Here is an 18,321-nt window from a genome sequence, read left to right as displayed (position 1 = left end):
TTATACTATTACTAATTTAAATTTTATGAATTATAAATGACATAAATGAAAAAAAATTCATTTTAGGGGCTCAGGAACTCTTGCCAGCCTCACTAAATCCGTCCTTGGATGTACATAACATGAGTGAGTTGGGTTAGATTGATGGTTTGATTTGTTTCTATCTAATTTTTTTATTTTTTATATTAGATTTTGGGGTTTTGAATTTATTTTTATAACATGAGTTTTGTTTTATGACTTTTAGATCTTATTTGATAAAATTTCAAAATGTCTTTTATAAATATTTTAAAAAAATTCAAGTAAATAAAAATAATCAATAACTCTTATACATTTAAAAAAAAATTATATAGGACTTTAAAATTATATTCACTATTTTACATATAAATTTTATCATAAAAATAAAATTAATTATAAATTAAATAAAAAATAAATTTTAATTCTATTCAAATAATCATAATTTTTAAACTTATATTTCAAAAATCATCCAAATTCCATAATTTTAATAATTTTTTATTTCTCTGTTTTTTTTTCCTTTCTCAACCCTAGTATGCAAATTTGAATACCAAACGTCTATCCCATTGTTAATAAAGTAATTATATTCGGAGCATTAAAAAATTTCATTACTAAACAAAAAAAAAATTATTTAAGGAGGGGTGAACAAAACTCGATAAATAAATAAAATCGAATTTTAAGTTAATCGAATCGAGTTATTCGAGTTTACTCGAATAAATAATTTGAGTTTCAAGTTCAAATCAAATTAAATTTTGCAATTCAAGTAACATATTGGTGTAAATACCATTTTTGTCTCTGTCAAGTTTGAAAATGAGTAAATTTATCTCTCAACAAAAATTACAAAAAAATCAAAATAATTTTTAAAATTCAAAATATTTGTAAAAATTTCAAAATTTATAATTTTTTAAAAATATATAAATTTCTATAGAATAATAATTTTTGGACCTAAATAAGTTAATTAATTATTCAAGTTTATAAGTATTATTATTATTATTTTTGCTTTGAAAAAGTTTTCAAATATATATGGTTTCAAATTGATGTGTGCTAATATGGAATTAGTTATACTGTAACAAAATTTTAATTTGATATGTTTAATTTTTTAATTTAGCTCGAACAATTTCACTCGATTCAACTTGACTCGACTCGAATTTCATTTCACTCAACTCGATTCAAATTTTTTTTAATCGAGTTAGGATGATAAAATAAGACTTGCCAACTAAATTATCTTAAATTTTTTTTACTCGATTCGATCGAATGCTGACCCTTATATCTAACCATATAAAATAAATCATATTAAGCAAAAATTATAGCTGGGATGAGCTAGTAAGTCAAGACTTTTGGAGCCATTGTATTATCAACTATTTACATGATTGTTAAAAGGTTTTCCAATGCTCATTTACAAGAAATGTCAAGTCAAATAAGGAACTTACAATTATGGGTAGCATGTTGAGAATAAAGAGTGCTCTTTTTATGATCACTAGATGGACACCAAATTATACTTTAGGTACACACTTAGTTTTCATATGTTGATATTTGGATGCAACTTTGGGTTTTTTTTGGTTAGAATATCAACCTCTATTTTTCGTTGTTCATCTTATCTAATTTGCCGGGGAAGTTATATGGGTAGGGTCAAAAATTTTGTCTAAGCCCGGTCGAAAGAAAATTACTAAGCCTGAGTCTGGCCCGGCCCGGTCCATATTGAACTTTTTTTAGCTTATTTCATTAAATAAAAAATTTTAAAACAAATATTAAAACAAAAAACAAATAAAAAAAGAGACTAAAACAATTCTTAAAACAATACACAAATTAAAAATATAATAAAAAGTTGTTATATTAAAATTGAAACAAATTAGAACTTAAATAATAGCCAAATTAATAATAAAACAAAAGTATATTTGATTAAAAATAAAAATATATATTTAATATATAATTTGGGCCGGGCCGGGCCCGGGCCAAAAATTTTACTTGATGCCCGGCCCGTTTTTTAAAACGGGACTCATTTTTTTACCTAAACCCATATTTCGGGCCTATATTTTTACCCGAACCCTCCCATTTTTCGAACGGGCCATCGGGCCAGGCCGGGTAGCCCAACCCCATGATCACCTCTACGTTGTGGTATGATAAACATATCTTGGACAAATGCCTATTATGATAAACATATCTTGGAAGTGTAGATAAAGATTATCTATTGAGACTTTGGATATGACTTATATATAATGCTCAACACTCACATTATATAACTTCTTTCCAAGCTTAGCCAGTACAATTCCTTACATGTTGCTCATTTTACTCACTTTCAAGCACGCATAAGGGTCACTAATTCGTTCCAATCTATGAGGTATGAATTCTAGGCTAATCAACACCCATACATGGCGAGTTCAATCTTATAATTAGATTTCAGCTTAGAGTTAGACGTCAGCATAGAGTCAGATTCAAGTATAGAGTTGGATTCTAGCTTTGCAGCTAGTCTAACCAATTCCATTAAATGATGTTTGCCTACCAACTAAGCTTATCCTTCACATTGCTCATTTTGATGTGCAAGTGACTCATGATCAGGGGTGGAACGTTATAAGGGCCTAAGACCTCAAATTTTTGAAAATTTTTATTTTTTTTTTCTAATTTTTAGAAGATTTTAATTAACCCCTTAATTTTTTTTAAATCTCACTGTACAGTTTATTTTTTTTTTAAAAAAATTTAATTAAGCTCTTAAAATTCTTATTAATCTGATAAAAATTTAATTAAACCCCATTTTTTAAAAAATTCTTATTAAACTCTTAAAATTTTTGAAAATTTTACTAGATCCCCCAAAACTTAATTTTAGGATTTGCCACTGCTTATGATATGTGAGAAATTAACTTAAGGCAATGTCAAAAAAGTTAATTGAGAATTAATGTTGTGTGTTTCCAAAACGATTTATATGTCAATTAGCAAAAAATGAACCATGATAAACTAATTCTCTAACAAGATTCTACTTTGTGACATCACGACGAAATTGAGGATTTTTTATATGACAATGACATGTACCATGTAGGTGATATGGAAAATGAATAATTCAACCAAATTCCGGGAGAAACTTTGGATCCAGAAAAGGTAGTCAAAGAGACGAATTGATTCTCTTACAATATTCAATATGCATATTAATTGGAGTAGGTTTGGACATAAATTAAGATTAACAAATTCAAACATAAATGAAAAGTGTAACCATAATGTAATCCGATGTTATTATTGAAGAAAGTCGGCTCTCCACTATCATCTTTTATTATTCAGGGAAGTACTGATTGAGAATGCAAAATTTTAGAATTGTAAAATGCCTTTGTCATGTTTTATAGAATATTTTACACAACAATTATTTAAAACGTACATTAATTTTAAATGATATTTAGCGAGTCCAACACCAAGTAAGAGTCGAATTTACATGTGTTTTTTAATCTTTTGGATCCTCTAATTCAGTTTTTGTCACATTTAACATAGGTTAATACTATCTATTTACATTTGCTTTGCTTTTGCAAATGACCCCTTCCAAAATAAAAATAAAAATAAAAATGAAATTTGGACCGGGTTGTCACCCGGATCCAGCATCTACATTAAATCCAAGAGCTAGCTAATGCGCACACCAGTGTTTCAAGGCACATTACACGTCCGTTCCACTTTCTCCGGTGCCTTGGATTGGATCTCTCCCATCTGCTTCACTTTCTCTCTTTTCAAATGCTTTAATTCTCTGCCTCAGATCTCTTCGCAAAGTACTTTTTTTTATAGTTTCGCTCGTCTCTTTCTCAGTGTTCAGTTTTGACTCGCGATTGAAAGATTCAATCTCAACCGTTAGATCCGCTCCTGATTCGTGGATCTTCATCCTTCGATCTGAGCCACCATGGCGGCCGCGAACGCTCCCATCGCCATGAAGGAGGTTTTAACTGTAAGTATTCTTCTTTCACTCTCATTCTCTCACTCTTTCGTTTCGGTTCGGTCGTTTATTTTATAGAAAATTCAGCTGAATTATAGTTAATCAACGGTTGCCAAGCTTAATCAAATAGTTTATAAACTGTATCAGATCTATTATCTGTAAAACCTGCTTAGATCTGTTTGAAAGTTACTCTTTACGTTTTGACATAGTGAGAATTTTGAGTGATCTGGATGATGTTGTCTGTTTGCAGTTGCCGAGCGTTGGTATTAATCCGCAATTTATCACATTCACGAATGTAACTATGGAATCTGATAAGTATATTTGTGTGAGGGAAACCGCGCCACAAAATAGTGTTGTGATCATCGACATGAGCATGCCGATGCAGCCGTTGAGACGGCCTATTACAGCTGACTCTGCTCTCATGAATCCAAATTCTAGAATCCTCGCTTTGAAAGGTTAGTTACCTAACTGCCAGCCTTAAGTTGTTATTTTTATTGAAGCTCGTTAAATGTGTGTAGTAATCAATAGTGATTATTAATTATTTAGCGTTTTTGTTATTGATTAGTGGGTTGTATATTTAATATCGCTGTCTTGTGTGGTCCATAGAGCACATATTGGATTCATGATATTGATCTGTTTTGCATCTGGCCTTACAAAGAACCTAGTTGTGTTTGAGGTTTTTCTTAATGGAATACTTGTTTACAATATATTTTTCAAAATGATACTTACCATCCTTGTGTTTAATATTTGTTGCTTGCTTTTTGCTTCTAAATGAACAAATGAATGTTGCCATACATGTTAACTGCAAGGAACCTGCTTATGGAATCTTAGTGTATGTGATATACGGTCATAGTAATTATCACTTCCCTATTGTTTTATCCATATATTCCTTGGATGTATTTGCAAATCAAACGGTTGTTCAGCACTGCTTAGAGTAAGCATGTTGTTATAGCAGAAATTACTTCAATTTGATCCTGTAATGCAACAAAAATATGGTTGAAATGGAAGCCATACAAGTGCTTCACATTCCTTTTAACAAAACTAATTGAGGGAGAAGGAGATTAAATATCTCTAGTATAAATTTTATGTCTTCTTTAATTTTTAAAATCTATCTATGCTTTATGCTAACAGAATATGAAATTGCTTTTGTAGCTCAACTACCGGGAACAACTCAAGATCACTTGCAAATATTTAACATAGAGATGAAAGCGAAAATTAAATCGCATCAGATGCCTGAACCGGTCAAATTCATTTACTGTCTCAAGTTTTTCTTTTTTTAATGGTTCCAATTTTGTTATTGCAGTATCTGGCAGCCTCCACATTACTTGTATTTCCTTAATACTGAACTTGATTGCATGACCTTAGCAAAATGTCCTTGGTTCATTTACAGGTTGTATTCTGGAAATGGATTACCCCAAAAACGCTTGGTCTGGTCACACAAACCTCCGTGTATCATTGGTCAATTGAAGGTAAGAAGTTATTCTGTTAACTTTTCTAGTATCCCAGGTGCTGTTTTTTTTCAGCTCTAAAAACTTCTTTTTCTGAATGTACTTTTATCTATTAAACAATATTTTGTGTGTTACAAGTCTCACTGCATCTTATTTCTGGCAGGTGATTCTGAGCCAGTTAAGATGTTTGAGAGAACAGCAAACTTGGTGAACAATCAGATAATAAACTACAAATGTGATCCTTCAGAGAAGTGGTTGGTTTTGATTGGAATTGCCCCTGGTGCACCTGAGGTAGGTGGTGCCTTATCAATGCTTTCTAAAGGTGTTTTTTTAAGGGGTTGTTGCTTCATTTGTTTTGAGTTTTGGGATTTGGAAAACTGCGAAATGTTAAGTAAATTTTGTTCTATGTCAAAAACAGAAGTTTTAAAGTAACATACTCAAAACATTACCCTAAGCTAACTGTGCCTAAGAAGTTCTTCTAGCTGGCGTGGTTGTTATGTGGCCCATAGCTCAAACTGCTATAGAGAACTCTGAATTAGTTTATGACCCTTATGGGTGATTAATTCTGTCTCTTGCAGTGTCCTTTAGGATTTGCGTCCCTGTAATCCCCTTTTTAGTTTTCTTTGCCTTTTCCTTTTCCCCATCTTGTCTTTCTACTGTTAGAATAGTTATTTGCATAATCATTATTACTGATGAAATTCGCTTTCTAGAAAAATGTTCTGCTGCTACTGTGTAATTCTGATTTGATCTACGTGTCTTGTCTCTTTAGAGGCCACAATTGGTGAAGGGGAACATGCAACTTTTCTCCGTTGATCAGCAGCGTAGTCAAGCTCTTGAATCTCATGCTGCTTCATTTGCACAATTTAAGGTAAGGAGATTTCTTTGTACTTTATTCCCTAGATATGATACCCTAATTAACTAGCCTGCTTATTGTATATGCTTGTTTGTGTTGTGCAGGTTCCAGGAAATGAGAATCCTTCTATTCTTATTTCTTTTGCTACCAAGAGTTTTAATGCTGGCCAAATTGTATCAAAGTTGCATGTAATTGAACTTGGTGCCCAGCCAGGTCTGCTTGCTATGATGTCTGTTATACTTTTGTTATCTCCTTGTTGTATATAAGGGGAAACTGAGGGTCTTTCTAAGTGAATTCAAAAATGAAAGTAAAAATAAAAATAAAGAAATAGAGCAATTTGCCATTGCCCCTTTCAGCAGTCAAATAACATTTGGGGTTTAATTCAGTAATCCTAGAATTTTATCTGTAGCAAACTCTAAATCATGATCTAGACTATTCTAAGTTAATTTTGATGGGAGGCATGTGTTGGCCCTGGCTGTATATTAACTATTTTCTTGAAAACAACGTAGTAGCTACAACATTGTGTTGTATCTCCTGTCTATTTAATTTCGAACCTTTTAACAGAACCTCTAATATGACAGGTAAGCCATCATTTTCAAAGAAACAGGCAGATCTATTCTTTCCACCAGATTTTCAAGATGATTTTCCAGTTGCAATGCAGGTAGTATAATGTCCTCAACTTTGATTGTTTTTCTTGGTAAATCTTTTTTCAAACTTTTGTGCCATTAATAAGACATGTTTCTGTTAAATGGCAGATATCACACAAATATAGTTTGATCTACGTTATTACAAAGCTTGGGCTGCTATTTGTTTATGATCTAGAGACTGCAACTGCTGTATACAGAAATAGAATAAGTCCAGACCCAATATTTTTAACATCTGAAGCTTCGTCGGCAGGAGGGTTTTATGCCATCAACAGGCGAGGTCAGGTGTTGTTGGCTACTGTAAATGAAGCAACAATAGTGCCATTTGTTAGCAGTCAAGTATGTTTTTGTGTCTTTCATGTGTTTTCTGGTATCAATAAGGTGAGACATGCAGGCTTACAACTTTTCCGGGTTGTTTTCTGCTTCAGTTGAACAATTTGGAGCTTGCTGTCAATCTGGCTAAAAGAGGAAACCTTCCAGGTGCAGAGAACCTGGTAAGTTGATTGATGTGTGTATAGCTTGGTCTATGGTTTGTGGATCTTTGCATTGGAATGACAATTGAGAAGTAAGAACCTGATATTATTAACCGTAGGTTTTAGTTCCCAGACAATAATATCCCAAGGAGTAATCTATATTATCCAAGAGTTACTTTTGTGGTAACTTTCTTCAATGATTCTGGGATCTCTTCGGTCTTGCTGCAATGCTGAGATTGGAGATAGCATTTGGATTGCATAATTAGATTTTGTGTTCTCTATATCTGATGCTGCGTGTTGTTAACAAGAATATGTAGTTTAAGTTATTCAATTTTATCTGTTTATTTAGATTCTTGTTTATGATTACTTTGTTCTTTTAAGAATATACTAGGGTTTTGATTCTGTGGTTTTTAATATCTCAGGTTGTCCAACGTTTTCAAGAATTGTTTGCTCAGACAAAGTATAAAGAAGCTGCTGAGCTTGCAGCAGAGTCTCCACAGGGGATCCTTCGCACGCCTGATACAGTTGCCAAGTTTCAGGTAATATTTGCTTTTCCCTTTTTGCTAATGCAGATTCTGGTTTTTATGTTTGTGTTGATTTTATCTGAGGCAGAAATGTTTATTTGAATGCTGCAGAGTGTACCTGTGCAAGCTGGGCAGACTCCACCACTGTTGCAGTATTTTGGTACACTTTTAACAAAGGGAAAGCTCAATGCCTTTGAGTCATTGGAATTATCTCGACTTGTGGTAAATCAAAACAAGAAGAATCTTCTAGAGAATTGGTTGGCTGAAGATAAATTGGAATGTAGTGAGGAACTTGGAGACCTTGTGAAGGTTTGTTTTGTTCTCTAATAGAAATGTATCTGTATCTTATTCAGTTGTATCTAAATTTCATTTTAAAATTGGGACTGTTTTGACTCTTTTTTGCTGCCTTCTACTTTCATTTTGCTTTTGTTGTAGACTGTGGATAATGATCTTGCACTGAAAATATACATTAAAGCTAGAGCAACTCCTAAAGTTGTCGCAGCTTTTGCAGAACGTAGGGAGTTCGACAAAATCTTAATATACTCAAAGCAGGTAATTGCTGCATTTTCTTCGCTGTTAGCATTTTCTGGTGTGATTAATGTGTGCTCTCCTTTTTACAGCCTATCAAGATGAGAATTTTTCTCCACTTGCTTTTTACATTTCTGTGAATGCTTGCATTAAATATTCATGACTAAATTGTTTCCTCAGGTTGGGTACTCTCCTGACTATCTCTTCCTTCTGCAAACAATTCTTCGTACAGATCCACAGGTTCGTCATTCTTCTTCTTGTAGTCTTTAGTGTTTGAGGTGTTGAAGGCATGCCATATGACCAATCGATAAATATATTCAATTGTGTTAATTCCCTTCATTAGAGCCTCTTAATTAAAGTTTTATGAATATTCTGATTAAAGTAAAAGCTTCCTTTGTTTTATTGTTTGCCAATCAACAGCTACTATTATGAGATTTTTTTAGGGGATTGAATCTGTGTAATTTTCATGGACAAATGGGTTCTTGCTTGTTGTTTTACTTGCAGGGAGCTGTTAATTTTGCATTGATGATGTCTCAAATGGAGGGAGGTTGTCCGGTTGATTACAACACTATTACTGACCTCTTTCTTCAGGTCTACTGCTCATCAAATTGGTTGTGTCAATAACCTTATGTTTCTATGCAAAATACATGAGATTGTTTTCTTTTGCTATCTGCCTTTTTTCAGAGGAATTTGATAAGGGAGGCTACCGCATTTCTTTTAGATGTTTTGAAGCCAAATCTGCCAGAGCATGCTTTTCTACAGACGAAGGTTATATATTTTATGTGCTGGTTCAGCTAATCTAATTGGTTTTAACTTTGAAAAGAATAATTTAAGATCAACAACATTCTTTTCTATGCAGGTTTTGGAAATCAATCTAGTAACTTTTCCTAATGTTGCTGATGCCATCTTAGCAAATGGAATGTTCAGTCACTATGATCGCCCTCGAATTGCACAACTTTGCGAGAAAGCTGGTCTCTATGTGCGAGCTCTGCAGGTAATTATCTTATTTAGATTTTTACTTGTTGCATCTTGTGTGGTTTTAACTTTTAGGTAATTATCTCATTGCTCTTTTTTCTGCAGCATTACAGTGAGTTGCCTGACATTAAACGTGTCATCGTGAACACACATGCTATTGAGCCTCAGGTACATGTTTCTGCTATCTTTATCTCCTGGAAAAATTAGACTACTAAATCCTGATATATTTTTATTCAATAATAATTCTATTTTCAGTCGCTTGTTGAGTTTTTTGGCACTCTTTCACGAGAATGGGCCTTGGAGTGCATGAAGGACCTTCTTCTGGTTAATCTAAGAGGCAACCTTCAAATAATTGTTCAGGTAAAGAATGTTATATAATAGTATGCTAATAATGTTTAGTAAATCACCGAAGGCTAAGCTGTGGCTCTGCAGGTTGCCAAGGAGTACTGTGAGCAGTTGGGTGTTGAGGCTTGCATAAAACTTTTTGAGCAGTTTAAGTCATATGAAGGATTGTACTTTTTCCTGGGATCTTATTTGAGTTCAAGGTAAGCTATTTAGCAAACAAGAAATGTCCTTTGTTTGATAGGGCATACCGCAGATATATCTAATATATCTAATATGGCACTTACTATGTTGGTTCTGATTATGGGACAGTGAGGACCCCGATATACACTTTAAGTACATTGAGGCAGCTGCTAAAACTGGACAAATAAAGGAGGTTGAGCGTGTGACCAGAGAATCAAACTTCTATGATGCTGAAAAGACAAAGAACTTCCTGATGGAGGCCAAGCTTCCTGATGCTAGGCCCCTGATTAATGTTTGTGATCGATTTGGGTTTGTTCCTGATCTGACCCACTACCTCTACACAAACAACATGCTCCGTTACATTGAAGGTTATGTTCAGAAGGTATACAATTTTCTTGACTGGATATGTTTTCTGGCATATGATATGAGTTTAATTTAAACCCAGGTAATTGTGAACTTGCTTCTTTTGACAGGTGAACCCGGGCAATGCTCCTTTGGTAGTGGGGCAGTTGCTTGATGATGAATGCCCTGAAGATTTTATTAAAGGTCTCATTCTCTCAGTCCGTTCCTTGCTTCCAGTTGAGCCACTTGTGGATGAATGTGAGAAGAGGTGATTTTTTACCATATCTTTGGTCCTCATTTCCTTTGTTCACTACTTTGTGATTCTCATTTTCCTGCATGTGATTTCCAGAAATCGACTTCGTTTGCTTACGCAGTTCTTGGAGCATCTTGTGAGTGAGGGAAGCCAAGATGTGCATGTCCACAATGCTCTTGGTAAAATCATCATTGAAAGCAACAACAATCCAGAGCACTTCCTCACAACCAATCCTTACTATGATTCCCGGGTTGTTGGTAAGTATTGCGAGAAACGTGATCCCACCTTGGCAGTTGTGGCTTACCGAAGAGGACAATGTGATGATGAACTTATCAATGTCACAAATAAGAACTCGTTGTTCAAATTGCAGGCCAGGTATGCAATTCTTTAGTTTATTTATGATGATATATCAGATATTTGTTTTTAAGTGGCTTATAGGTGCATCATCCTTTGATCACAGGTATGTTGTTGAGAGGATGGATGGCGATCTTTGGGAGAAGGTTCTAAATCCTGAAAATGAATATAGAAGACATCTAATTGATCAGGTTGTGTCAACTGCTTTGCCAGAAAGCAAAAGTCCAGAACAAGTCTCTGCTGCTGTTAAAGCTTTCATGACTGCTGACCTGCCCCATGAACTAATTGAGCTTCTTGAGAAGATTGTGCTCCAAAACTCTGCATTCAGTGGGAACTTTAATCTGCAAAATCTACTTATTTTGACAGCTATCAAGGCAGATCCCTCTCGAGTTATGGATTATATTAATAGGCTAGATAACTTTGATGGACCAGTAGTTGGAGAAGTGGCTGTGGAAGCTCAACTATATGAAGAAGCTTTTTCAATTTTCAAGAAGTTTAACTTAAATGTTCAGGCTGTCAATGTTTTACTGGATAACATTAGAAACATTGATCGAGCCGTGGAATTTGCCTTCCGAGTTGAAGAAGATGCTGTTTGGAGTCAGGTGGCAAAGGCACAACTGAGGGAAGGGCTAGTGAGCGATGCAATTGAATCATTTATCCGTGCAGATGATGCTACTCACTTCCTTGATGTCATCCGAGCTTCTGAGGATGCTAATGTCTACCCTGATCTCGTGAGGTACCTTCTGATGGTCAGGCAGAAAGTCAAGGAGCCCAAGGTTGACAGTGAACTCATTTATGCATATGCAAAGATTGATAGACTGGGTGAAATTGAAGAATTCATTCTCATGCCAAATGTGGCTAATCTTCAAAATGTTGGTGATCGATTGTTCGATGAAGAGCTCTATGAGGCTGCAAAAATAATATTTGCATTTATATCTAACTGGGCCAAGTTGGCTGTTACACTTGTGAGACTTAAACAATTCCAGGGTGCTGTTGATGCAGCACGGAAAGCAAACAGTGCCAAGACATGGAAGGAAGTTTGCTTTGCTTGTGTTGATGCAGAGGAATTCAGATTGGCACAAATATGTGGTCTTAATGTTATTGTGCAGGTGAGTTTACTTTCCAGTTGACTTGCAATTTTCAGGAGCAATAGTCATTGCGCATACAGTTCCCCTTTTCTTCTTCTCATGTTTGTCTGTTGGAGACTGTTTGGCCCCAATGATTTTGACCATTATGTTTGCTGATTTTCTAGGTGGATGACTTGGAAGAAGTCAGTGAATACTATCAGAATAGAGGATGCTTCAATGAGTTAATCTCTCTTATGGAGAGTGGTTTAGGATTGGAGCGTGCACACATGGGTATCTTTACTGAGTTGGGAGTCCTGTATGCCAGATATCGTCCAGAGAAACTTATGGAGCACATTAAATTGTTCTCTACGCGTCTCAACATTCCCAAACTGATAAGAGCTTGTGATGAGCAGCAGCATTGGAAGGAACTTACCTATTTGTATATCCAATATGACGAGTTTGATAATGCTGCAACTACTGTCATGAACCACTCTCCTGAAGCATGGGATCATATGCAGTTCAAAGATATTATTGTCAAAGTTGCTAGTGTTGAGCTCTATTACAAGGCTGTCCACTTCTACTTGCAAGAACATCCAGATCTCATCAATGATATGCTGAACGTGCTTGCACTTCGTGTGGATCACACTCATGTTGTTGACATTATGAGAAAGGTTCAATTCTGGCAAAAGATGATCTAATATTGAAATAAACGATTTTCTTTGTTATTACCATAGTTCATTTTGGGTTCACTACTATTTCCTTTTGGAATTTCAGGCTGGTCATCTACGTCTTGTGAAGCCGTACATGGTTGCTGTTCAGAGCAACAATGTATCGGCAGTAAACGAGGCATTGAATGAGATTTATGTGGAGGAAGAAGATTATGATAGATTAAGAGAATCTATTGATTTGCATGATAACTTTGATCAGATTGGACTTGCACAAAAGGTGAAGTGCTCTTTTTCTTACATTCGTGTTTGGTGTTAGGTTTGTTTCTGATATTATTTCCTAATTGCTTGTGTAGATTGAGAAACATGAGCTGCTTGAAATGAGGCGTGTTGCTGCATACATCTACAAAAAGGCAGGCAGATGGAAGCAGTCCATTGCCTTGTCAAAGAAGGACAACCATTACAGAGATGCAATGGAAACAGCTTCACAGTCTGGTGAACGTGAACTTGCCGAGGAGTTGCTTGTTTACTTCATTGAACAGGTACTGACTTCATTCCAAAATACATACAAAAAAAAAATATGCTGACTGATTATCTGTTTGGACTTTGGAGGTAGAAAGCATTACACCTTTTTGGCCAATTGCTACTCCTAATTATGTTATTGTGCTCTCTTCCACTTGTTCCTTTCCGGTGCAAATATAAGTTATGCTTTTCTACTCTTTCATTTTCTTGAAATATCTGTGTCTGACACTTATTTCCAGCGCATATTTGGACACGGTTAATGGGATATGACCTTCCAAGGACTGTTCAAATAGATGGAAAAACTTAAAAAAAAAAAAAAAAAACATAAATATACTTTGTGCCAGACACATTTTTTGTATCCCACACTAACATCCGAGTCTGAGTAACATAGAAAGTATAGACCATAGTACTCAATTATCGTACTATAGGTATAGGACATGGAAAGTATAGTTAACTGATGTTTGTTTTTGCACTATGGTGGTTTTCCTTATGGTATTATCACTATAATGTTGGTTATTGTTTTGAATTGTACTTAATTTCAGTGTTGATGTTCTCGTTGTACAGGGCAAGAAGGAATGCTTTGCATCGTGCCTCTTTGTCTGTTATGACTTAATTCGAGCGGATGTTGCTCTTGAACTGGCCTGGATCAACAATATGATTGATTTCGCATTCCCATATCTGCTGCAGGTGATTTCTGTGCTCTGCCGCTTTCAGTATCATCAGTTAAAAGGGTTTCATTAGCTAGAATGCTTGGATGGTTGATCTTAGTTCAACCTGTGATTTTTTTGTTTCGAGATTATGTTGTTTGAACCTTGTTTAATTTCTCTTTGAATTTACAGTTTATCCGTGAATATACTGGCAAAGTTGACGAACTTATCAAGGACAAGATAGAAGCTCAAAAAGAAGTAAAGGCTAAAGAGCAAGAAGAGAAAGAAGTCATTGCACAACAGGTAATAATAACTTGGAGAGCCGAAAATTGATCTCCTTTTTCTTGATAATGTATTCTCTACCCCTGCACAGTGGGAGTAGATAGATTTTCGACTGATTCAAAATGCTTCTTACTGATAAAATTAATTGCCTCACATTGCAGAACATGTATGCTCAGTTACTGCCTCTTGCCTTGCCTGCACCGCCAATGCCAGGAATGGGAGGACCAACAATGGGTGGTGGATTTGCGCCTCCACCACCACCCATGGGAGGAATGGGAATGCCTCCGATGCCACCTTACGGCATGCCACCAATGGGCAGCAGTTATTAACTCATGACAGGTTTGTTTGAAAGACTTTTTTTAGCAGAGTTGATTCCTTCTGTTGCTGTGACGAATAAGACATTGATATCCTAGTTCCAATCATGGCAATTTCTTCAGGCTTGAAGACCAGTTTATAATAATCCCATTTCTATGTTTCATCTGTGTGATATTATTATGTTCTAATATTCTCTTCTTTTCTTTTTTTACTTTTTGGTAGAAAGAGGCATTTTTTGGATGCTGGTAAGAAGGTAAGCCGAGGATTTTTATCACACATGCATATTTGTATTTTGTAGTTTTATTTTCCTTTAATGTCCTTGGAATTGACCCAGCAGTATATACGAGAACACTTCCCACTTAATTGTTTCTTCTTTTTGCTTCATTCTTTTCCTAAATCGGAACAGAAAATTTGTTTATGATTCATATACATGTTTTTCTGGGCTACTCTTTATTGGTAGAATTTGTTGGCAGTATATACATGTATATCTTTTCTATATAAAATAAATATTATTGCTGGTCTTTAGTTAGATTTGATTATTTTGATCGGAATGGTGATTATGTGATGCGAATACGTGTCCAAAAGGTTTGGAATCCAAAAAATTAAAATGACATGCCACGAAAGAGTAATGCACGTATGATGTAATTATGGAAAAAAAATCAAGAACGGACTGAGAGGATCGACAAAGTTTATGTAGATTTTGATCTTCCGAACACGTAATTGACCTCGAAATCAAGAACAAGATCTTGATCAGAGTTTGAATTTGATGTGTTCCGATGATCCGCCTGAACTGCTCTCTGAGTTCATTGAGTTGTTAAAAGCTTTGCTCCTTTGCAATGATAACAATGGCGATCAAGTATTTGTTTCATTGCTTATAAAAAAAATAATTGTTTCATTAATAACTGTTAAACAGTTCCCTTGATGCTGTTTTATACATGGTTCGTCGTTTGGAAGATCAGACGATCAAAGCAGAAAATATAGCTTGTTCTTAGCGTTGTCAATTCACATAATGAAAGTATGTATATATTACAATTGCAAGTTTGCGATAATGAGAGATGCTTTGTACTTGGTTTATGATTCCTCGATTAATAAAGATGGGAGCGACAATTCAAAACTTTGATTCCTGCCGTTTGGAGGTGTAAAAAAGAAAAGGGTGAGAAGACGTCGCAATTTGGTCACTAAATGCGCGCTCATGTTTGGTTTGTCTTAAAGAGAAATAGAGGGATACAAAAAGAAAATGACAAGGTTGGTAGAAGCTACTGAGAGATTTTGTACCATTGGGGTTACATTAAGTGAGCTTAGTTAGGTAAAAAAGTGGAGAAATGGGAGGAGAGAATGAAAAAGTGAAGAGAAAATAAATTGAGTGTCCTTGGTTGGGATGAAAATAGGAGAGGATTATTTTTCATGATAATACATAAAAATCAATACTTCTAAATTGGAATGATGAGAGGAGAAAAAATAAAGGAAATATATATACTAATTCAAAATTACATATTTTCAGATGTTTTATTTCATTTCCTTCCATGCTTTAACTCCACCAAGCAATGTATGGAAAAAATTATTATTTTCATTTTTCCATCTCTCCCTGTGAAAAAAATTTATGTTTTCCATCTTTTTAGGTTTTTATCCTTTTAAAAAAGAATTCATTAAAGCCTTGTAATCTCTTGAAATGATCTTATTTCTTGGAGAAAGAATTTCCCCTGAAGCTCTCGACGTTGACAACAATGTAGAGCTCACTCGAAGCACGCCTTAGGAGAGAACCACTGCTCACCTTTGTGTCGAGCTATCATGGAATCCGACGGCTTCACGCCCCTAGATGAACGAGCATTAACGACACAAGGGATACCACCGCCACTTGCCTTTAATGGAATTGATCATTGTAAGGCCTATTAATGGGTTTTGTCCGATCACCGACGCCACTGGCTTGGTGAATCATCAAGTAATGAACTTTTCAAGTCAAGGGCACAATTAAAGTCTACCTCCCTCTAAGACTTATTTTGCTTTCTTTTCTTTTTTGCTAAGGTTACTTCTTGATAGTAGAGCCTAAACTTTTCTAACTTATAATAGAAATGAGTATATAGGTCTTCAATTTTTTTCCATGCCACAATGTTTTCATTGCAGAATAACTCATCTTTTACTTTTCATTTCTCTCAAAATATTCGACATTTATCCAAATATGAATATAATCCTCAAACAATTAAAATGTATTTAAAGAACCTAACATACTAATATTATTTGAATATGAACATTAGAATAAAATCCTTGTTGAGACTCTTTTCTGAAAAAGTTCCTACAACCGATCTCTCCCGCACGTTAGTACATCTTCTCCAATTAGTGACCTATATAACATAGGTCAAGGGTTCATACCTCACAAAAGGTGAAACATTCACACTCTCTTGGTGGATGGCCATACACCCACAGTCGAAGCACTCCCGGCTTTGTGAATCAAGCCCTCAAGGTAGTCGCCGGACGGAGACGAAAACCCCAATAAACAATACTTTTGATTGTTGGGGACCAATAGTCTCCTTCGAAAATTTCTACCGAATCTCTCAACAATGCTTAAAACAGATTCAATTGTACCTAGAAAGTTCTCTAAAAATATGAATCTAGAAAACCATAACATATTAATACGAAACACATTCATATATCTAACAAATATACCGCCAACTAAGTTGAATAATTAATCGGCATAATTGTTGATGCAATATTTTGAAAGGTATGAGTTCGAATATTCTTATGCTCATATGTAGTTCTATATAAAAAAATCTGACAATCATACCAGAACTTCTAGAATCATGTCCCAAAGAAACAAGCTATATCTCATCAACTTAGTCAATAACTACATCCCCCAAAATCAAATCTGTAGCCATAATCTTCCATTTGAAGATAAAATGAGAACGCCAAGTGCGTGCAACTTTGAGCCAAAAATATCAGAAAATTAACATCCAAAGCCATAAGCTTTTAATAGAAAACACAATAACATGTTTCCAGAATATTCAAAAGGTTTCGATAAAGATAACTTAAATCCTTTTAAAGTAAAGTATCCATCAAACAACAGAAAATCTAAAGAAACATAGACCGAATTGCTAGCTTTAAGATAAAATTAGACTACTTAGATCTTTGCCTCATCTTTCTTCTCTTCCTCTTCAACCTCCTCATACGCTTCTTCTTCCACTGATATTAGCACAATTTAAAAAAAAAACCCCCATATCAATATTTCAATAAAAAAAAAGAATCAAATAGATCAAAAAGAAAATCATGGTTTGAGTTTTGACGTTTTCACCTTAGCTCTCATGGTGAAAAGGCTTCGAAATCGATCTCCTTTTGCAGTTCAAAACCACTCGTGTAGTGTTCTTCTACGGAGGCTGCGAGGAGAATGGGGAAGAGAAGGTTAAGGCTTTGAGATTATATATATAGGCTTAAAAGCTAAAACCCTAAATCCCTAATGGCCTTTCGGTAGTTGGGCTTTGTTATTATATGTTGGGTTAAACCATGAATCGGCCTATTTTAGCCCAAAATCAAGTTTAGGGTTTCTCAGGTTCCCTTCAGAAGAAAAAAAAACACCCTTTAAGCTGGAATCAAATCAATTTTGGACTATTTTAAAAGTCTGTTTTAGTATTAAAAAAAAACTGAAATATTATAATTTTATATTAATATTAATATAAATATTTTATAATTATATTTAAATAAATAAAATTAAGAATAATCATATAAGTTGATTAAGCAAAACTTCAAAAATAAATTTGTATAATAATCTGATTGAACTAAAAAAAAAGGAAAATTATTTAATATATCGTCAGTGTATTATAAGGTGTAGAAAAAAATTAATTACATAAATAAATATGACACTTGTCACACTTTTAATCCATTTGTGAAATTTTAAAAACTCTATTAACAATGTATCAAATAATTACCCGAATCTCCTACGATAGAGATATTATATCGATATAATTTTACATATAATAACTAATCTAAGTAAATAAGTGCTAGTCAT

The 18,321-nt window shown here is 34.5% G+C and overlaps 1 protein-coding gene and 1 long non-coding RNA gene across 2 annotated transcripts; one reads left to right on the top strand and one right to left on the bottom strand.

Moving 5' to 3' along the window:
• Nucleotides 1–3,570: 3,570 nt before the first annotated feature.
• LOC121218572 (clathrin heavy chain 1) lies at nt 3,571–14,752 on the top strand. Its single transcript, XM_041096001.1, has 31 exons — nt 3,571–3,922; nt 4,161–4,365; nt 5,063–5,151; nt 5,301–5,379; nt 5,522–5,649; nt 6,128–6,226; nt 6,316–6,424; nt 6,793–6,872; nt 6,967–7,194; nt 7,284–7,349; nt 7,751–7,867; nt 7,964–8,161; nt 8,288–8,404; nt 8,561–8,620; nt 8,885–8,971; nt 9,065–9,148; nt 9,240–9,374; nt 9,461–9,523; nt 9,611–9,715; nt 9,788–9,900; nt 10,010–10,262; nt 10,354–10,490; nt 10,572–10,850; nt 10,936–11,938; nt 12,082–12,567; nt 12,671–12,841; nt 12,918–13,103; nt 13,648–13,770; nt 13,923–14,033; nt 14,174–14,351; nt 14,550–14,752. Exons 1-30 carry the CDS (start codon nt 3,878–3,880, stop codon nt 14,339–14,341), a joined length of 5,124 nt encoding a protein of 1,707 aa, XP_040951935.1. The 5' UTR covers nt 3,571–3,877; the 3' UTR covers nt 14,342–14,351; nt 14,550–14,752.
• A 2,513-nt stretch (nt 14,753–17,265) lies between these two features.
• LOC107900529 (uncharacterized) lies at nt 17,266–17,856 on the bottom strand. Its single transcript, XR_001684961.2, has 2 exons — nt 17,611–17,856; nt 17,266–17,501 (listed from the first exon to the last, which is right to left on the bottom strand). It is a non-coding gene; the product is annotated as an uncharacterized lncRNA (long non-coding RNA).
• Between the last annotated feature and the right edge of the window lie 465 nt (nt 17,857–18,321).

Source organism: Gossypium hirsutum, chromosome D06, assembly GCF_007990345.1.
Source record: "Gossypium hirsutum isolate 1008001.06 chromosome D06, Gossypium_hirsutum_v2.1, whole genome shotgun sequence".
Classification (NCBI taxonomy): Eukaryota; Viridiplantae; Streptophyta; class Magnoliopsida; order Malvales; family Malvaceae; genus Gossypium; species Gossypium hirsutum.
Note: the sequence above shows the minus strand (reverse complement) of the source record. Positions and strands in the feature narration are given on the sequence as shown.

What these genes read in the sequence shown, in the direction of transcription:
- LOC121218572 (XM_041096001.1), top strand. Translation starts at nt 3,878, where the DNA reads ATGGCGGCCGCGAACGCTCCCATCGCCATGAAGGAGGTTTTAACT. An exon ending in CTTCATTTGCACAATTTAAG is followed by an intron (nt 6,227 to 6,315) that starts GTAAGGAGATTT and finishes TGTGTTGTGCAG; the next exon opens with GTTCCAGGAAATGAGAATCC. An exon ending in ATTTTCCAGTTGCAATGCAG is followed by an intron (nt 6,873 to 6,966) that starts GTAGTATAATGT and finishes GTTAAATGGCAG; the next exon opens with ATATCACACAAATATAGTTT.